Source organism: Grampus griseus (genome assembly GCF_964374135.1).
Source record: "Grampus griseus genome assembly, chromosome: X".
NCBI lineage: Eukaryota > Metazoa > Chordata > Mammalia > Artiodactyla > Delphinidae > Grampus > Grampus griseus.
The window spans coordinates 89026729-89048718 of record NC_138999.1 but is presented as its reverse complement, the minus strand read 5'-3'; the positions used below and the strand labels follow the sequence as shown (position 1 = coordinate 89048718).

The following is a 21990-nucleotide window of genomic DNA, read 5'->3' as shown; positions in this document are numbered from 1 at the left end:
TCAGTTGTTTCTAATGAGCTGTCAAACTTGAAAACCTTATCGGATGGTGTATTAGGTTGCTATGGCTGCCATAACAAGACACCACAGGCTGAGTAGCTTAAACAACAGAAATTTATTTCTCACAGTTTTAAAGGTTGGAAGTCCAAGATCCAGGTGTCCACAGGTTTGGTTTCTTCTGAGGCCTCTCTCCTTGGCTTGCAAATGGCCTCCTTCTTACTCCTTCTTCACATGGCTGTCCCTCTGTGCATACACACCCTGGTTATCTCTTTATGTGTCCTAAACTCCTCTTATAAGGAAACCAATCATATTGGATTAGAGTCTACCCTAACAGCCTCATTTTAATTTAATCACCTCTTTAAAGGCCCTATCTTCAAACACAGTCACATTCTGAGGTACTGGGGGTTAAAGCTTCAACATATGAATTTGGGTAGGACACAGTTCAGTCCACAACAGATGGTATGAGAAACACCTTGGTCTGAGAAATTCATCTCCCTTTTAGCCACCTTCCTGGAACTACTATACAACACTTCTGCCATCACCTCATTAGGTAGAAGTCGGTCATGTGACCATTCTTGGTTGCAAAGGAGGCTATAAATGTGGTCTTTTACTGGAAACATTACTGTCCCAAACAAATTTGGGATTCTTTTATTAAGAAAGAAGGAGAATAAGTATAGAACATATGCTACACTTTCATACCCAAGGCAGCTAGAAGCACTACCTCAATTATCATGTCCTTTCTACCCAGTTTTCCAACCACAGTTTTCATGGGTTCAAACAAAACTGCTGCTTCAGAGACACCTGAGCTCACTCTCCCAACCTCCCAAATCCCGTGTCCCAGAACATGCCTGAGTCCTCACAACTTAGCATGCTTAATCTACGTCTTTCACTCACTCAGTCATTCATTCAACAAATATTTATTGGTTACCAATGATATGTGAGGCACTGTGATAGGCACTGGAGATAAATCAGAGAACCTGACAGACAGGGTCATGGTTCTCATGGAGCTCACATTCTACAGGGGTTGATACACTCAAGATTTGAGAGCCATTAAGAAAATAATTTGGGAAAATGTGACAGAGAATGACTAGGGTGGGGAAGGCAAGGAAGGATTTTCTGAAGACGTAACTTAGATTTAATATTGAAATAACAACAAGTACACAGTCAGCAGTGGGAAGATATAGGAGCTGAGCCCTTGAGGCAGAGGGAAGAGCAAGACGAAAGGCCCTAAGATATGGGCAACCTTGGCAGTTTTAAGGAACAGTTTGTATGCAGTGTGTATTGGGAGGACAGTGTTAGAAAATGAGGTAAGAATGGTAGGAGGGGCCCAATAACAGAAGGTCCTGTGGGCCATGGGAAGGACTCTGGGTTTTGTTCTTATTATGATGGAGCCATTGGGTGCTTTCTGAAAGGAAGGGAATTATTATTATAATCTACCTCATTAAAGCTCATTCTAAATGTTCCTTGGAGGACAGACGGAAATAGAGCAACTGTAAGATCAAGAGACAAGATTAGGAGGCTACTACACATTACAGTCTCGTAACAGTGAGAGGTTACAGTCTCGTAGACCACAGTCGTAGCAATGGAAGGGGTGAGATGGGGTTTGAAATGAGATGTATCTTGGAAGTACTGAACTTGTTGATGAAGTCCACGTTTGTGGTTAAGGATAGAGAGGAATTAAGTGTGTCTCTTGGAATGTGGATTTTTGCAGCTGGGTTAGGGCGGTTTTCTTCGATGGGGAAATGAATGGAGGACCAGCTTTGGTGCAATGCCAGGAAACTAACCGTTCAGTTTTGACCACGTCGTTTGTGGAGCCTATGAAAAATGTGGGTGGGGAGCATGTGGTTGGATGTATAAGTCAGGAGATCCTGAGAATATTCTTGGCTGTGGCAAAAAAACCCCAAAAGAAACAAAAAAAAACAAGCATGCAAGCAAGCAAACGAAAAACCCAACTGTACAGTTCAATCTGAAAATACAGGTTGATTCCACATACGAGCATGACACAGCTCTAGATTCTGGAAGGGTTACAAAGACATGTTAAATCCAACTTCACTGAGCTATAATTTGTGTTCAACATAATGCATCCATCTTTTTTTATTATTTTATTTTTTGGCTGTGCTGCGTGGCTTGCAGGATCTCAGTTCCCCATCCGGGAATCGAACCTGGGCCCCTTGCAGTGAGAGCACCGAGTCCTAACCACTGGACTTAGTTGTAAGCCTAAGGCTCTGACCTACCAGGGGCTACGAACTGTCAGACAAGAAAGATATATGTGTGGAATATAAATATCATTCATCCACCTATTCATTCATTCATGCACCTAGTGCATGTCAAGCGAAGTGCTAAGAAGGGAAGATAGGACCAGGAAAAAATTCAGACAGTGTCTCTGTCTTCTGGAAGATTAGGAGTCAAAATAGGGAACTGCACGTGGCTCTGGTTGCTAAATAGTAAGGGAGGTATTTGGTGAGATAATTGGGGCCCCAAAAGGTCTAACCCCAGTGCACAGATGCAACTCTTCCCCTTCTGCATGTCTCATTGACAATGCTGTGGCATGACCTAGAACATAGAGCTGTTAGAATAGAATGAGCCTGAACATTCTGTGCATAAATGGCTGAGGAAACAGCTTTCCAAACCTTCCACCCAGCAATCAGCCCTGATTATGTGCAGAAGTAGATCTCAATTTCATTTAATTCTCACAGTTGGAGTTGTATGACTAATTATTTTGTCTCTGTATCTAATTAAGAAGCTGAGGATAAGAAGGGTGAACTATCTTGAAAGAAAATAGCAGATCTATTGATAGGAAATCTAGGAAAGTGTTAGATTTTATGCTGTGAGCTATTAACAAGTGTGGAATACTAGTTCCCATCCTTTAGGTCCAGGCTGAGGTAGTAGCAATGCAAATTTCTCAGTCAAATGCCTGGGATTCATTGGCCATTCGAGAATTTTAGGAACTGGAGAAGCTATAGGAAAATGAAAGCCTAACATACCATCCTCCTGCCTGCTCCACATCATTGTTCCTGCCTCTGCTCTCTTGTTTTCTAAGATAACGTCATCTTAACATTAGGTTTTGTTATTGACTGAACTGTGTTCTCCCAAAATTCATATCCTGAAGCCCTAATTACCAGTGCCTCAGAATGTGACTGGATTTGGAGATAGGGCCTTTAAACGGTGATTAAGTGAATTTAAGGCTGTTAGGGGATACATTAATCCCATCTGACTGGTGTGCTTATAAGAAGAGGAGTTTAGGACACACAGAGAGACAGCAGAAGTGTGTATACAAAGAGGGACAACAAATTTCTGTTGTTAAGCCACTTAGTCTGTGGTATTTTTGTTGTGGCAGTCTAAACAGTCTAATACAGGCATTATGAACGTGTTTCAGTAGTTCATGAAGCAGGTAGAGTAGACTGTCAGAAAGGATGAAAATAAAGTGATGGTAAAAAATACCAATGATCAGTAAAACTGAAAGAAACGTGGTTAATTTGTATTACTATCAGGCAAAATAGACATCAAGCGATTGCAACCAAGAAGGCTACTATCAAATCATAAAAGAAAATGTATTAAGAAGATAACAAATTCTGAACTTACATTCACCTGATAACATATCTTCAAAAACATATATAGCAGTAAGTAACAAAGTTACAAGTAATAGAAAGTAAAATCCACTTTTGTGTATACGATAAGGAAAGATACTTGCTTATATAACTGAGAGCCCAGAGGCAGAGGAGACTTTAGGTTAGTTGATCCAGTGGCTCAAAGATATAAAGACTCAGGCCCAATCTTGAACCAATGACTGTGACTAGGGACATAGGATTATTGCGTGAGATCTAGAGTAACTCTGGTCTCACCCTTGGAACTAGCAGGCAAATTCCCCCCAAACATGTGACTGTATGAGGGAGGAAATGCACTAATGAAAGTTTGAGACCACTTAGGAAGATGAGGAATGTATATTGCGTAGGTAAAGAAAAATATTCACCTTCAGGCACCATTTGAAAGCACAATTATCAGTATGAGCATAATACCCACAGTACTCAAGCTCAAATGGTTTTCAACTACTATGTCTTTCCAGGTAACAAATACTTCTATTCAGGAAATACCTACATTGAATTAGCGAATGGGTAGCTACAAAGCACTAGAGCTCTCACCCCTGCAGTAAGTTTAGGAAGGACCACAAAGGCATCCATGGTAGAGTACTGAAATCTCTTTTTCTTTCTCAAAGTTTTGGCAAAGCTTTCTCTTTACCATCGTACTTTGATATTATTGTGTCAGGATAGCTTGACTAGAAGGGAATGGATTCTTTATAGTTACAATTTCATCAAGTATTACCATTCTGTACACATACAACACAGAGTTCATAAAGGTATGAAAGGTGAGAAGCAAGAAAATTGTCAACATTTATGATCAGCAACAATTTTCTTTAAAGAGCACCATTAAATTTCAATATGGAATATCTTTAAAAGCTTCAAGCTTTTAGAAGAAATTCAGTCTCATGAAAATGTAATAAAATTAAAGAACATCTTCTGTTAATGTACATATTTGTAAATATGCAAAAAGGAATATTCCTCTGGGAACACTAGCCCAAGAACCACCGCAGGCCTGCCGCCTGGCATACCAGGACCCAGCCCATAACACCAACAGGCTGGCACCAGCTCTTCACGTGTAAGTGGTCTTCACGTGGATGGGATTTTCAAAGTGTATCAGAGAATCATACCATCACAAATGACATAGTTTATGAGCAAAAACCCTGTAAGGAATCCCTGCCTTCTCGCCCCTTTCCATTCTTTGTCCTCAAAAGAAGTTTTCACGGTGGATGTAATTTTCTGTTTCCAGGCTGTGGTACTCCCCAGGAATGGGCTCATCACCTAGAGCTGTTAAAATTTACACTGTGCTGGGGGAAGGGAGCACACTGAGTACTCTGACAGGGAGCACTACCTACAATTGTTTCTCTTCTTTCCCATTGCTTGACACTGACAGTAAAGTCACTTCTAGTTAATTAATGAGCTTCTTAAAGGAACAAAGAAAAACATGTTTCGATTACCATTTCTATAAAGGCACAGCAATATCTCATAAGTTCTCTTGGATAATGTTACCAGATTAAGTCAATTTTACTTTCTGAAAGTAAATTCACATAGGATCTCTACTTGAGTTGTACATATTTGTGTTTGAACCAAAAGCATTTGAGTATTTGTGTTTAATTTAGCAGCATCACAAATGTCTGCTATTCTTCTTTCCCATTTCTCTGTGTTAAACAAAGCCACTCCTAAACGTCCACCCCAAAACAGAAATATAAAAGAAGTAAAAGTTGTTCCCAGTAAACCTTGCCAAACAACATTCAAGAAGAATAGCTTATCAGCCTGCCTCACCTAAACAGACACAGCACCTGATACATGCAGTGCCTAAACTGCCTAGCTCATATAGGCTGTGTTCATACAGGTGTTTACCCATAGCCTTAGCGTCCCTTCCCCAATGTATGTTACAAAGAGCTGACGGGCAACCACTGGTGTAACTAAATATATTTTTAAATCCTAAAATAACTCCTGGTAATCATCACAGGGAAAGAATAAATGATACGACCTTTAGTTCTGACAGGAGAATATCTGACCCTTCCCAAGTAAAGTTATAATTAGAACTCCAGGGTTTGCCTTTTGGTGAAAGAAGTTGACCTCAATCACCATTAGTGGATTTGCCCATTACAGAAGCTACAGTTGGGACAGACATCAGGTCTTGCTGTTGGATTCCATCCAGTGATTGTATACAGATGCTTCCTAAATGCATCTTGAGGTTTCATAATAGGCTCTATTGTAAACACGTGGCTCCGTTTTCATACCCTGCATTTACATGTGTCCCATAAATAATTTTCCAAAATTATCTAAGTAACAGCAATGTGCCCAAACAGAGTCACTCCAAAAAATCACTACTTTCTCCGACAGGCTTAGAACTACAAACACAGTCTGTTATCCTTACTAGTATATTCAAATTTAACCATGGTGCAAAATTTGGTCTGTTGTTTTTTCTTCAGGTTATTTATGTAGCCATGCCACGTTGCAGGGTGCTGGCAAAATAATCCCACTGCTTATATAGCATTAAGTTTGCCTAAGCCAGCAAACAGGCAAGATCACATCAAATCTCTTTTGGATATACAGACAGATCTTCCGTTCTCCGCACCAATCAGCAAAAGAGGTGTTTGTAAAACTGCAATTAAAAAAAAAAACTAAAGTATATTGTATATTCTCCTTTCCCTTTCTCTGTCCTTTCTAGGAAGATGCAAACAAAATATAAATGCAGTAATATCTAATTCAGATTCTGCTCACTTTTAACTTTTGGAATTCCGTAAAGAGCCATAAAGTCTGCACTTTTTCTCTTTAGAGAAAAAGAGCCATAAAGTCTGCAATATTTCTCTTTAGAGTGTTTAAAAATAAAAGAAGGAAACGTTTTCAACTAATGTCTAGCATTTTATACCAACTTTTATATACAGAAATATTCACTTATTAAGGATAAGTTTATATTTATACCTTAAAATGAATCCGAGGGCCTTACCTGGCTTCAGCTTGGATTCGTTCTAATTACTGATAGTACTGGAAATTATTTAAATGGCACTTTAAAGAGGTCCTCTATGATCTCAACTTTTCAGTAACTGCGGATGGCTTTCCCGTTAGTCTGAATAAGGATGGCTGAATTATTCTTAATTTTCTTTGGAGACTCTTGTGGGTGATCAAAACACAAAGTCTGGAGCCAGGGTGCCTGGGAGTAAACCCTGGTTTGGCACCTATAGGTTCAGTTACCTCTTAGGCAAGTGACTTAACACATCTGTGCTTCCACTTTCTCATCTGTGAAAACTGGAATAATCATCATAGTACCTCGTTTATAGAATTGCCAGCATTAAAGGGGTTGACGTTTTAAAGTGCCTGACACATAGTAATCATTATATATATATTTTTTCAAATTAACAGCTAAAATTCACTTACTGAGTTTGCTTTCATTTCTCTTAGACTTGCATGAAATTACGGCAACAAAGCTTACCTGTACCCACCGCTTAGGTTTTTGAAGCGGTCCCTAAAATATGGCAATGGTTATGGATTTAGGGAGGACCTAGTCCATTGCTATGTGTCAATTTATGTGTTAAATTTCACGTGTTATAGGGAAACAGAATTAGCACACGAAAGAAGCACATTAGCACATTAAAAGGGGGCTGGGGCAGGTGAAGCCAGCCTGTGTTCTGAGGAAGATCATCCGGAGGCACCACCATCAACGGGAAGCCCAGGAATGTGGACAATCTCAGGTCTCCAGGTCTTGTGAAGAGAACGGCCTCCTGAAACATGCAGCCGGGAGAACCCTGCTGTCACTATCCTACACTCAGGAGGCTGACCCAGCTTTTGAGCACCGTGGGCTCCTAAGGCTATGGTCACGCGGATGCGGCCATCAAGTGGCAGGCCCTGACAGATATGTGGCAGGCCCAGACCTACTGGCCATGTCAGCACCATGAGCCCTTAAACCCTGAGCTCGTGTAGTCTCTCTGGACCTATTGCCACTATGATCATGTAGTAGATCCAGCTTTTCAAGTTGCTAGAGCATGGCAGACTCCTAAACCCTGCCCATCATGTGGATTCATCCTGTCATGTGGCCCTCACTAGCTAGTGGCATGTGGAAGCCTCAGCCCTCCAAGTCACACAGGTGACCTGCTTCTGAGAGTCGTATGGATGCTATGGTCGGTCACACATCCCCCTTGGTCACACATCAGGCTCAGCCATCTCTGTCTCGTGAAGATTGCTGGCTACCAGAATCTTCAGATCCCTGAGTCAGCACGGATGTGGCCGCTACCATCACATGGCAGGCAAAGCGCCTGCCGTCATGTGAACACCGCACCTACCCTTCGGCTGTTGGTTGTGTATATTCTACGGTCATGGGACATGCTGTGGTCTCCTGAGGCTCACTTCTCTCGGTCACAGTTCACGATAGAGGGCTCCTGAACCCTGAGGTCACCTGCGTCCTTCTACTCTGTGGCCTCCGCCAGCCAAGCCCCTGGAAGTCAGGTAGGGCCCCGCAGAGGTGCGTTGCGTTACGTTACGTAGGTTGCGCAGTCACGTGACGCCGTAAGGTTGCGACCGAGGGGGGCGCCCTTTCAGCGTGTGGAGAGCCTGCCGAACGGTGGGTAGCTCGGCTTAGCCTTCTGAGGAGTCAGACCGAGAGGTGAAGAAGACCTTTAGAATTAAGGTACTTGTCCTGGCTGAGGGGGAACTTTGATGAGGCTCTGGCTCTGATGCCAACCTTTCCACCGACTTTCATATTCTGCCACGGTAGGCGGTAGACGGTAGGCGGTAGTCGGGGAGGAGGGGCGCCCGCCGGTACTAGAGGTTTACTCAGAATTGGCGGGACAGCGGGCGGCAGGCGTTCATGGGCTGCTCTCGGCAGCTAGGCTCGGGAAACTGGGTGGACCCCTCCCTTCCCCCTTCCTTCCCAACCCCCACATTAAAGCCCTACTCTTATCTCTCTTCCATATTCTTATTCACTGCCTGCCATGTGATGGCGTCCTCTGCGCTCCTCAGACCACGTTTGTTATTAGGGACACCAGAGAACTCCTAGATGCCAGTTCGTATCGATGATTTAAAATCTGATCTGAATTTCTGTCTCTTAATTTGTTCTGTAGAGAGAGGCAAGGAGAGAGACTTTGTTTAATTTGATATTTTTTCAGTAAAAGTGTGAAAGTAGCCAGCACCTTAAGGTTCAGAATTTGTTTTCTGTCTTTACTTTGCCGATCAGTAGCTTTGCAAAGTGTGTGTGGGGTGGGATGCCATAATCTTTTTCTGCTTGGACTCTCTAAATGGCTTAAATTAGTCCAGACAGACACTATTGGCTTCTGATTTTCCTCCTGATTTTCTAACCCTTCCTTGTTACATTCCTTGAAAGCTCTCCCCTTTCCTTCATGTGGGAAAAAACAGTGAATTTATTTAAGAAAACCATATTAAGTAAAATTATAGATGATACATTTCATAAAAATCACGTAGATGGTACTTAATGAGTAAAATGCAGCAAGTAAAAGATGGTGTTTACATTTGTGAGGGGTTTAAATATGGTTTGAGAGATGGTTAAAGGGGTGATATGTATATTTTGTCTTATATAATATCCATTTCTTTCCTCTCATTTCAGCACTTTCAGGTTTGCTCTACAAGACACTATGTCTGAGAGACAGCAGCAACAAAAATGTTTTTATCCATTGAAGAAATATGGGACATACAATAATGAAGGTACAAAGGATTTCTGTATTGTCATATTTTTAAGATAATATGCCACTTGAATCTCAAAGAATAGGATAGTGTCTTGGCTTGTTCAGGCTGCTGTAGTAGAACACCGTGGACCAGGTGGCTTACAAATTACAAGAATTTATTTTTCATGGTTCTGGAGCCTGTGAAGTCCAAAATCAAGGCACCAGTAGGTTCAGTGTCTGGTGAGAGCCTGCTTCGTGGTTCATAAAGGGCTGTCTTCACGCTGTATCCTCACATGGCAGAAAGGGCAAGGGAGCTCTCTGGGTCCTCTTTTGTAAAGGCACTAATCCCATTCATGACGGCACCTCCCTCATGACCTAATCACCTACCAAAGACTTTACCTGCAAATACTGTCACCTTGGAGACTAGGTTGGTACATAAACATTCAGTCTGTAGCAGGTAGTTTCCTCAAGCTATGTGGGAATGGAACATTTTTCCACAGACCACTGGAAGTACTAGTGTTCCTCAGGAAACATTTTGGGAAAGCCTGTTCAAAGTAAGTCTCTTCTGCCACATTAATACCTTGTACCTTTGTTTACTAAGAAGAATGTATGCTTACTAATAATTATAATCTGTTCTTCTCATTAAGAAACCACTTATTGCTAACTCATTTTATCTTATGTCATTAGTCATTCTCTCTTTTGCTTAATCTTTCCAGTTTTTCATTCTTTACATATAACCTCAATTTATGTTTCTGATATCATGACGGCAAGCAATAAGTGCATATGTGCTAGTCATTAGGAAGTCTTAAAAATAAAATAAAATGCCCCACTCTTGAAAAGATGATACAACTTACCCGTAAGGATGAGTGGATGAAATAGCTCTCATTTTATACCAATTTTCCACACTTTTCAAAACTAGTTTGTTATTATTATTTAATCATTATAGCTTCCATTTTTTGAGTTCCTGTTTTATGTCAAGCACTGTGGCAACCTTGTCATACCAGTTTTCTCATTTAATCCTCAGAAAAATCCTGAGAGGATGTTATTTTAATTTACAGATAAGATACAAGAATCAAGATAGGCTAGATTATGCTGTGGTAATAGACAGTCCCCGTATCTCAGGGGCTTATTCCTCACTTTGACTACATGTCCATGGCAGGTGCATGCCCCTCACAGGATGGTGGACTTTGGGGGTCTGAGCCATTCTTACTGGAATGACTTGGAGACCCAAACTGACAGAGCAGCCATCATCTAGAAAGTTGTCAGTCTCTGTGCCTGAGGGGAAGAGGACCCTGCAAGGTCTCAATCCAACAAGCATATGTTCTGGCCCAGAAATAGCACATGTCACTCACAACCCATTAGCCAGAACCAGTCACATACACAGCCCTGCCCAAACAAAGGAGGTCAAGAAGTACAGCTCTTCCAGGTCGCCGGAACAGGGACAAATGGAAACACATGGCAAACAGCACTACCGCACGATGGAACTGAGGCTCAGAGAGGTAAAATACTCGCCTAAAATCACATACGCAGTAAGTGACAGAGCTTCACTGGATTATTCTATCAAATACTTGACAAGTCGATGTCTGAGATTGCTTGTGTCTGAATCACCTTCATGAGGGAGGTCTCTAGCCTTGTTTAGGCACCCAACGTAGTTGGTCAGCCGGGGGACTGCGGTAGCTGTTATATAGCTCCCTTTTACGCTTTCCCCTCGGCAACGTTACTTCGGAAGGAAAGTGGGTTCTTGCAAATGACTCTGACTCTTCCTATACACCGTACGTAGACCACATGCCCTTACTGCTCCCTTTAAAATGTGAATTTTTCCCTTTCATTGCTGGATTTTCCTGAAAACGAGTTGGTTGCCCGGCATTCTCCAAAGGTCACCAATAAGGTTCCTCTTTGTTGTTGTTATTGTTGATGAGTGTCATTATGAACTCCTGGCTTTTGAACATGTTGGTGGGCTTCAAACCATCGTTATGTGGTGTTGAGCAGAGGAGTGAAATGATTTGACTTGCTCTCTGCTGCTGGGTTGAAAAGAGACAGGTAAGGGAGCCAGGATGAAAGCAGAGGGGCCAGCTGGACAGCAGTACAGTCCAGGAGGTAGCTGTTGGTATCTTGGCCAGGGTGGTGGTAATGAAGGTGGTGAGAAGTGGCCGGCTTCTGGACATACTTTGAGAGAGGGGCCGAGAGAATCTCCTGACCAGTTGGATGTGGAGTGTGGGAGAAAGAGAGCACGCCAGGCCCCCTCCGAGGTTTGGGGACTGAGCAAGTGGCATTTGTGGGTCAAATGCCCTATCTGTGTTTCCTTTCACTTCCAGTGCCACACAGGGAAAGTCCCAAGGTTGTGAGTAGCAGGATTGCCCTGACAGCGGGCCACACAGGGAAAGCAAGGGCTCCCCAGAGGAGTTCATCTGAGGCCTGGTCATAATCAGTCCATCGTGGAGTGATCAGCAGTGGGCGGATCTTTACTCATAAGCGTGCCCTGAGACAACATGGAATAGTTAATGTACAAAAGGCACAGCACACAAACCTAGTGGACTTTAAGTATTACAACCCAACAGAAGCTGGTTTGTAACAGTGTAATTACCATAATCCTCCCTCCCCACAAGCCACTAGTATGATTATCTGCTGGTTCACTGTTTCAGTGGAATGTGTTAAAAATAAAATACCCTTAGTGAATCCACCCATGGGGAAGGGAATTGACACGATCTTATTTCTGCAGGTGCGGAAAAACTTCCAAATCTTTTCCCATGGTGAATTAGATATGTTGGAGGAGAGAACTTGTGGGTGGAGGGGTGAACAGCAACACAACTCCTAGGAGTGAATACAAGGTGAGGTACACCCAGGACACTTTCTAAGCGTGGCTGTAGCTTCAGTATCCAGTACAGTAGATGTCAGAGTAAAGAAAATGAACAAGAGCCAAAGAGAGGCCTTACAGAATGGTGAAAGGATCAGTACACCAGGGAGACATAAAGATCCTAAATGTGTACGCACCAAACAACAGAGCCTCAAGGTACATGAAGGAAAAACTGGTGGAGATGAAAGGAGAAAGTGCCAGATCTATAATTATAGTGGGGGCTTTCCACACCCACCTCCCCCTTAGCAAGTGACAGAATTACTAGAGAGAAAATCAGCAAGGATATAGGAGTCCTGAATAACGCAGTAAACTAATGAGATCTGCATGACATAAATAAAACAGGCTGCGCAACAACAGCAGAGTACAGTTTTTTTCCCCGAGGGTCTCTGTAACATTCACCAAGTTAGACCGTCTCCTCGACCATCAGACAAACCTCAATAAATTCAAAAAGAATTGAGGGACTTCCCTGGTGGCGCAGTGGTTAGGAATCCGCCTGCCAGGGAAGGGAACACAGGTTCGAGCCCTGGTCAGGAAGATCCCACATGCCGCGGAGCAGCTAAGCTTGTGCGCCTCAACTATTGATCCTGCGCTCTAGAGCCCGTGTGCCACAACTACTGAGCCCACGTGCCACAACTACTGAAGCCCGCGCACCTAGAGCCCAAGCTCTGCAACAAGAGAAGCCGCCACAATGGGAAGCCCGTGCGCCACAACGAAGAGTAACACCACTCGCCGCAAGTAGAGAAAACCCGTGTGCAGCAACGAAGACCCAACGAAGCCATAAATAAAGAAATAAAATTATTAAAAAAAAAAAAACAACACTTGAAATCTCCCAGAGTGTGTTCCCTGGCCATGATGGAATCAAATTAGCCACCAGTAATAGAAAGCCAAAAGAAGAATCCCTAAACACTGGGAAATGGTGGTTGACACATCATTCCAGGTTATCATTCACACCCTTGTTATAAAAGGGCTGAAGTTAGGAAGAGTTGCCTGCTGAGCTGAAAGGCATTTCAGGCTGGCCCAATAGAGAGGTCACTCTGGCTCTTTCCAACAGAGTATTGTTCAGGGCAAGGCTGGAGGGAGGGAGACAGTTCAGGAGGCCGTTACCTCAGTGCCACCTGACATTAAAGCTCCAAGTGCACTGGCAAAGGAAGTCCAGCTAGCTTGCTGGTTGTTAGTGGAATTGGTTTGGTGGCTCATTGGATTTGGGAAGCACGAGAGAGGCATTGGTGTGGTTGCTGGAAAGTCCTGAGAGAAGGCAAGATTCGGGTGCCTTCCTGGTATATATGACTGGTGTCCAGTCTAGCCCATGGACGCATACACCTCGGTTCTTTATCAGTCCTGCTCCACTGTTTTAAAAGTTTCAGCGCAGTTGTCCTCTCCTCCCTCCTCCCTCTTTGTCCTCCTTGTCGTCCTCTTCCTCATCCTGCTCCTCCTCGATTCTTCCCCTGATAGTGCCATCTGTCAGATAAGGCTGTCCTCTCTGGACAGGCAGAAGAGTGTCCTTTCTGAGGCTTGTGGGACTGGTCCCTTAGGCCAGGTTGGCACTTGGCCTGCCCTACCATGCTGTTAGCCTAAGACATGGTACGTGGTAAGTGGACCACAGATGTGTCTGCAAACTTGTATTTTTGTTCCTCTTTTCAGAATACAGTGATGGTGGTAGATCACCTCAAGGAAGAAAGAAAGGTTGGAGTTCTTTCCCAGGTAATTCTGGCGAGAGGAGCCCTCGTTATGAACACGATGGGTGTGAGCCTCAGCCCTCACACCTCCAGAAGGATGATGGAAACGTGGTGAAGAGGGATGTCCAGGAGGACCCCGAAGTAAGACAGTAAGTGGCCAGGCAGCAGGGTTTGTGCACAGCAGCCCCTGGGACTATGCACCTCTCTCACGCTCCGTGGACTTGTTTTTCTTCTCTCACTGCAAAACTGAAGCATGCTAGAAGTGAAATAATGGTTGAGCAATCCTAATTGTAGTGCTGGTGTCAAAGAGACGAGGGTGTACAGAAGACTTTCTTAGCACTTATGGCCACTCACCGTCCTTCTCTCCACGTCCCCCCTGCAGCTCTCCCTGTACCATCCGAGGCAACAAGAGAGGAGTGAGATGGCACAGTGAAGGCCACATGCATACTACTGTGTGGAGAAACAGAAAACCTCTGGAGTGAGAAATGGGGGAGAACACACAAGATGGAACCCCAGGGAGCTGGTTCAGGGTCACAGTGAGTATCCTGTAAAATGTACGGAATGTGCAGGAGAGAAAAGGCAGGGGGAGCTGTGTTGGTCTCATGTAGAGATGCTGGTTTCTTTCACTGGGGACAGTTTGTAATCTGTCCTTTTTATTACCAGGAGTTAACAGTCTTGTTCATCTAAGGGCAGGTTCAGAGAAGCAATGTACAGGGAGCAGGCTGACCGTGAGGAGAACGGAGGAGCCTGTCTCAAAGCAAAGATGGAAACTACTGCCAAGGATATGGAGCGACTCCACATTGGAGGTCTCAGCTTGGCAAGCTGAGTGTGGGAGACAGAGGATCGAGCCTCTGGAGACCTTGTCTGAGGGGCAAGCAGTGTGTGCGCTGGGTAGGATCTCCTGGAAATTGATAAAAGGAAGATCATCTCTGACACCTTGATTATGTGGAAGAGAGTTTGACTGGAGAGAAAGAGTATTTAGGAAATCCATATTACGCACACCCATAAGAAATCATGCCAGTGGTCCCTTCTTTACAAGCCCTTTCAAGCTCAGTAGAAGGCCGGGAAAGAACAGGAAAAGGTTCGTCCTCCAGCCTAAATTCCCTGTTGTCTGTCCTCTCTCCCATGCCTTCTTTACATCCTTAGATTCCTTATGGGATAAAGTATGACAAGACATGGCTAATGAAGTCAATCCAGAGCCATTGCAGTGTCCCCTTCACTCCAGTGGACGTAAGAGAGGATGCCGAAGCCAGACGCGTGGGCACAGGGAAGGGGAGAGAGAGACCTGGTTCAGCAGGGTCTGCTGGCTTCTGATTCTATTGCTGTTGCATTCAATCCCTGTAGTTCCACTTTATGCAAAATGGGGCTCGGTTCTTTGTCCAGGAAGCTAGCACTGCCTCTGCACTGATGGATGTCAGCTACAAGATTCGTGACGAGGAGAGCCGAAAGGTGTGTGTCGAGGGCGTTACGTGTACCTCATCCTGAGGAAGGAGTACAGGCCAGGGGCTGGTTGTCTTCTTTGGAACTAGAGTTCCTGGTGCTTACCCCACCTCTTCTTCCTGCAGATACCTGTCTTTGTCAGCCCCTCCGCTGTTCCCTACTCTGTGCGGGATAAGTTGAAGCCAGAAGAAATGGAGCAGCTAAAGGTAATGGAGACTCACGGCGAGTAGTGTGCCAGCGCTCAGACCCACCTCTCCTTCCAGACCCCGGTCCCCCTCGCCCCCGATTTCCCTGCAACCACCACAGCCTCAGAGCGGCTCTCTCCATCTCTCTCTCCACAGCTGACCTTGAGCAAACGATTTGATGTCTCCCAGCAAGCTCTTGACCTCCAGAGGCTCCGCCTTGACCCAGGTACGGCTGACAGCAGTAATTCTAGGGCGTGCAAGGGCAGAGGGGTCTTCCTGGAGGGAGACTTAGGGATGGTAACGTGGGGAGGGACAGGCGCTGGCCCCACACCCCACTCAGCCATCCTATTCCCTCCCCTCTCCTTCCTGAAGACTTGGTGGGCTATGATATTGATATATTTCTGAATCGAAGAAGCTGCATGGCTGCCACCCTGCAGGTCATCGAAAAGTATTTCCCTGAGGTAAGGCTGTAGGCCCAGTGCTGGTATTAGGGTAGGCGGTGGAAGAGATGGGGTGGAGGGCAGATTTGTCTCCAAGGTCCTAGATAGTAACCTTCACTCTCCCTCTTCTTGCCCCAAAGCTGTTGTCCTTGAACTTGAGCAACAACAAACTGTACCAGCTGGATGGCCTGTCTGACATTATACAGATGGCCCCCACGGTCAAGATCCTGAACCTCTCCAAAAATGAGGTGAGAAGAGGGAGCCAGGTCAAAGTTGGGTTGAGAGTGGGGCGGCATGTTAGTGTCCAACAGAGTGATGACAGGAGGCAGGTGAAGGTACCTGTGTGGGAGGGAGGGGTCTGGGGGTGCAAGGATCCAGATGTCCCTCTTTCCCTGGGATTCCTTTTCCCACTTCCACGCCATATTTCTCAGCTGACGTCTGTGTGGGAGTTGAGCAAGATGCAAGCACTGAAGCTTGAAGAGCTGTGGCTGCAAGGGAGCCCATTGTGTGACACCTTCCCAGACCAGTCCACCTATGTAAGGTCAGTGTGAACACCCTGTCACCCTTCTTGGTGACCTTCACCCATGGGAGCCTAGACTATCTGTGACAGTGCCCCTTTGCCAAAGGTGGCAGCCCTGGTCTTCTGGGAGGATCACAGGCCCCACCTTCTGCTCTCTCTGTGCCTATCACCGGTGAGGCGTTTCCTTCCCCTGACCTGCTCACCTCTGCAGGCGCTCTGGGGTCTGTTTCCAGCTCTCTGCGCCCAGATATATTCCAGCAAGGCCTCCCAAGAGTGTGCCCCAGGAAGCAGGGCTTCTCCTCCTCACCAGGACCAGGAACGACCATCCTTGATCCAGATGCTGGCACCCTGGACTGAGAAGGGTCCTCCAGTCCAGGGCCTCTTGCTGAGAGAAGCCTTCCTTCTTCGTGCTGAGATGGGGTTTGCCTCCCCCGTTCTGAGAGGGGCCCTCTTCCCCTTCCTCCAAAGGGATCCCCCCTCCTCTCCCATGTTGACATGGGGGCTTTCCTGCGTCATGCTGAGGGCTGAGGCCATGGGTGGCTGCTGTCATGACATCCATTCTGCTGGCCCAGTGCCAGGAACTGGACCCTCCTTGGGAAAAAGCAGGGCTCTTTGAGTCAAGGGGCCAGACGTGGGCCCCCGCCAGTGATCAGAGGGCTTCCTGAGGCAGGAGTGGAAGGCAGAGGGCAGAGGTGGTAGAGGAGACCGAAGGACAGGCCTCTGAGGGGCACTTCCCATCCCTCCCTGCACACGTCACATCATCTCTCCTGGTCCTTCACAGGAGCCCTGGGCAGCCTGAGACAGGTATGATTCCTCAGATAAAGAACCAACTCAGAGAGGTGCAGGGGTCATCGGGAGAGAAGACGGTGATCATCAGAGGGGGCCACGGATCCTCAGCCCCATACTGAGCTGGGACCTGACCCTTTCCTCCTTCTGGGGAAGATCTGCCCCCATGGCTGCTCGGTTTCCCATGCCCAAGTCTGGCTGAGCTCACACAGGTGACAAAGTTTCAGCCAGCATCCAGTGGGCCCCCAGCCCAACATGTGCATATTTTCCATTCCTACCTGGTGTGTCTGGGCGATTCTGGGGCAGGTGAAGAGCCGCAACAAGTGTGCCGTTTCCCCTTTCTTCTCTCTTCTTCCCTGACCCCGACCACGGGAGAGCTTCTTTCCCTTCCCTTTGTTGTCTCTCTCCCCCCTGTCTCTGTGCCCCTATGTCTCTCTCATCTCTCCCTTCCTACCTTCACTCCCTTTCTGTCTTCATCCCCTCCATCTCCCTCCCTGAGCCCCACCTCACTCACCTTGCTGGCCCAGCATCCTGGGCCATCCCTGGGGGGTGTCGGGGTCTTGCCAGAATGCTGGACCCCCAGTGAGGTAGCAGAGCCCCGGGCTCCCACTCCATCCGCTCTTCTCCCCACAGCCTTCAGTGGGGCCCTGGAGGAAGGGAGGGAGGAGAAGGAAGCCCTGCAGCACGGGTTTGAAATGCTGGTCCCTGTGGCACTGGAGAAGGGAGTCCGAGTAGTCTGGGTGGGAGCTACCCAGGCGAAGGAGAGGAAGGGAGGCAGGGAAGGAATATTAAAGTGAAGGTACTGAGAGAGATGAGGAGACAGTGCCTTTCAGACAGTAAGATGACAGATGCTCAGTGCTCAACAGGCAAGTGGACTGAAAACCCCTAAAATCAGGAGCAGAGGTGGGCAAAGGGTGCTGCTGGATTGGCCAGAGCACACTGATCTCTGTTTATGGTATTACTGTTTTAACTCAAAGGAAGCATTGCAACCTTGAACTATCAACCACCTCTTCTCTATTTTTGGTTTTGGACAGGGCCATCAGAGAATGTTTCCCGAAGTTGTTACGCCTGGTAAGTGCCTACGTAAATCATTGTCTCTTACGAATGTCGGTGGTCTCTGCACCTGCCCTCAAGCCCTTTGGGTCTTGCCTAGATCACATATTAGCATCAGAACCTTAACCATTTTGGGGGACATGGACTCCTGAAAATGACATGGATATACTTGCTGGAAAAATACCCATAAATACACACACGCACACACACAAGTTGAATATAACACTAGAGACTTCCAGGACCTCATGATGAAGACATCCACTGTAAGCTTTCCCATGGAATTTCCAGGGCCCTTTCACACCTGACCTCTGACCCTCACCCTCCTGGGCCCATCCTTTTCCCGGATCATCCAGGGCCACTCCCCTGGTCTCCACTCCTGACTTCCTCTTCCCTTCTCCAGGATGGCCAGGAGTTACCGTCACCAGTGACCGTTGACATTGACACTCCCTACATAGTAAAGCTCTGCAAGGTGAGGAAAAGGATCAAACAACATTTGGGGTGTTGCAGGGAGGCTTTATCTACTGCATAGTCTCAAGTGCCATTTGATTCCAGGGAAGCTACTTTGGATCTGATGAGCTGAAGAGCCTAGTCCTGCAATTCCTGCAGCAGTAAGTACCTCTGAGAAGCTGAGCAATGGGGGAAGGGCTAGGACAGGTGAGGCCACCTAAGCACAGGTCTGCTCAGGGGAGTTTTCAAGTCCATTTGAGGTCCAGACCACAGAGATAGACTGTCTTCATTGCTCCTCCTTAGGTACTACTTGATCCATGACTATGGAGACAGACAGGTTCTCGCAGGTGCTTATCACGAGGAGGCCTACTTCTCCCTGACGATTCTCTTCCACCCCGAGGACCCAGCCCCGTGAGTATGACAGTACAGCCTCTGCTCCCGGGCCGTGTGGCCCCCCAGCAGACACAGGCCAGCTCCTGCAAACACCCACCACCCACTGTTGCTCTTTGTCTCCTAGAAGCAGCTTGTGCGAGTATTTCAAGGACAGCAGGAATATGAAGAAACTCAAGGACCCCTGTGAGTGTGTGATGGGAAGACTGGGTGGGAAAGGGCGGTGAAGGGGTCAATCATAGGGCCCAGGGCGTGGCAGCCCCTGACCTTCGCTCGCTTCCCCTCCCCTCACAGACCTGCGGGTCCAGCTGCTGAAGCTCACAAAACGTGTCATTGTGCACACCCTCTGTGTGTTGCCCAAGACTCAGCATGCCTTCAGCTCCTTCGTGGTGGACACGTGGTTCCAGACGGTGAGCGCCTGCTTCCCCCCTCGGGCGGGCCCAGGAAGCCGCAGGTGGGTGGGAGGTGGAGGTGGTGACTAGGCGCCTGGGCTCTTCCCTTTCAGGAAACGATGCTCTGCTTCTCCATTAGTGGGGTGATCAAGGCAGGTGAGTGTGTGTAGACCCCCAGCGCAGATGCCCCACTGCTGCCTCCCCCTGGCCAGGCTCACTCCCAGAACCACCTAGCTTCCCTGACCCCTTCCCTTCCCTTCCCCTCCCTTCCCCTTCTCTTCTCTTCCCTTCCCCTCCCCCTCCCGTCCCTTCCCTTCCCTTCCCTGCATTCCACCCCTCCCCTCCCCTCCTCTCCCCTCCCCTTCCCCACTGTGTTCTCCTGCCTTCAGGCTTCCCACAGACAATCCAGGTCTGAGCTGTGTCCATGCCTGTCTGCCCTGCACACCCTGGGCGTTGGGGACACAGGCTGTGGCGTTTGGTGGCTCTCAACCCAGGTACTTACTCTGAGAACTTGGGCCATTACTTAAGGTGTCAGTTTCCTCATTTGCAAAATGGGATAGTAGTATCCACCTCTTGGGCGGCTGTGAAAAATGCATCCCGTGAACTTGTGTAGTGGTCGTCAGGGGCCCTGTCACTGGGTGCAGACTGCTCCTATACTTGCCCTCCCCATTCCCGACACCCTGGCCCCCGTGAACAACTGCCCTCTCCGCATGAGTGTCCAGTCACACCCTGATTGGGGACCGCCGTGTGAGCGTGTACAGCACGTGCAGCTGTAAGGGGTACTGTTGTTTGTTTGCTGTTGAAGTGGAAGGAAGTTCTCAGGGCTGTGTGCGTTCCTTTGCCCGGACCTTCATCGCTACCCCTGCCCGCTACGCCAGGTGAGAGCCCTGTTGTGGGTGGGAATGCCCATCCCCGCCTGGGCTCAGGGGTGTGGAAATGTGGTGGCAAAGACCTTAGGTTTACTCGGCATTGTGGAAAGCCAGCAGGGAGATCCCAGGAGCAGTGTAGCCTAGTGGTTAGGAAGAGTGTGGGCTCTGGAATCGGCCTATGGGCTCTCTCCTTGAAACAACACTCACTCGCTGTGTGATCTTGGTCAAGTCACATGACCTCTGTGTGACTCAGTGTCTTCTTCCGAGATTGGGCATCAGAGCGTCCAGCCCTTGGGCTGTGGTAAAGGGTAAATGTGAAATTGCTCGTGAGTTGGGGATGAACCTATAAATCAAGTGAAGGTGGTAGACAGTCTCTCCAAAGGTGGGCTCTGTGGGGAGGGGCAGAGGTACCAGTCAAGGAACCTGGGAGACAGACACAGGAGGGATGCGGAAGGAATCTGGTTGCTGAGTGCCAGTGGGAGCAGAGTCAGTATTGGGGGTGTGGGTGTCCATCCATCAGTTGTCTGAGGGCCCATTTTTCCTTCAGTCTGTGCATCGTGAATGACGAGCTGTTTGTGAGGGATGCCGACCCCAGTGAGACCCAGAGTGTGTTCTCCATCCCACTGCCTACACCCACCTCCAGCTCCATGCACCCCTCTCCCAGCAGCAGCAGGACATCATGCAGGCATCCTCCACCCCATCTGAGATGAACCTCTAGTGGTCTCAGAAATGAGTGCTGGGGTTGCATGGGGATAGGAGGGAGCTGGGAGGAGTAGAGGAGTGATTAATGGGAACTTGAAGGTAATTTGTTTTCCTTGTTTATTTCAGTCATTTTTAATCTGAACATTTCATCCGTGGTACATATAAAGCTACCTAAACTGGGGTCCAGTTTAGGCATTACATTTATCAGGCACTGTGTTTAGGCAGCATGATAAACCATTTCTCTTGCATGTGATTTGGCAGGATTTCACGGGAACAAATTTTCCTTCTTTTATCTTTTTTGTTTTGAGGTGGCCACTTTGGGAGTTGGTGCCTGTGGTTTTAGGAGGAGGAGTGGCTTTATCTAACACAGAGAATTGGGAAAGGGGAGCAACAGAACAGTTGTGATGCTGTTTACCTAAAGGTAAATACTCAAATTCTTCTTGTTCTAACACACATATGTACAACTAAACTAGATGTTGTATGTGACTTTACTTTCAGAAAGCAAAGTTGACTTACCTAGCAACAGTACACAGGAGACAGCGTCATATGGGGCTGTATCATTATGGAAATTGCATTCAGAACCTGTTTCTGTTTGTTCCTTTTTGAAATTCGTTAAGATATATGGACGTAAGTTTACTGTCAGTGGTTTTTTTGTTTGTTTTTTTAACATCTTTATTGGAGCACAGTTGCTTTAGAATGGTGTGCCAGCCTCCGCCCTACAACAAGGTGAACCAGCCACACATACAAACACGTTCCCATATCTCCTCCCTCTTTTGTCTCCCTCCCTCCCACCCTCCCTATCCCACCCCTCCAGGCAGTCACAAAGCACGGAGCTGATCTCCCTGTGCTATGTGGCTGCTTCCCACTAGCTAGCTATTTTACGTTTGGTAGTGTATATATGTCCATGCCACTCTCTCACTTTGTCACAGCTTACCCTTCCCCCTCCCCATATCTTCGAGTCCATTCTCTAGTAGGTCTGTGTCTTTATTCTCATCTTACCCGTAGGTCCTTCATGACGTTTTTTTTTTCTTAATTCCATATAT

The 21990-nt window shown here is 46.9% G+C and overlaps 1 protein-coding gene across 1 annotated transcript; it reads left to right on the top strand.

Moving 5' to 3' along the window:
- Positions 1 to 13625: 13625 nt before the first annotated feature.
- LOC309817587 (nuclear RNA export factor 5-like) lies at positions 13626 to 20955 on the top strand (the record flags this gene model as incomplete). Its single annotated transcript, XM_082646869.1, is given in 19 exon segments — positions 13626 to 13635; positions 13689 to 13872; positions 14106 to 14202; positions 14206 to 14259; positions 14870 to 14953; positions 15068 to 15172; positions 15289 to 15369; positions 15505 to 15574; positions 15721 to 15809; positions 15929 to 16036; positions 16199 to 16329; positions 18129 to 18165; positions 18494 to 18616; positions 18700 to 18755; positions 18898 to 19005; positions 19112 to 19170; positions 19279 to 19438; positions 20099 to 20254; positions 20793 to 20955. Coding segments are annotated over 19 exon segments (1875 nt in total).
- Positions 20956 to 21990: the final 1035 nt, after the last annotated feature.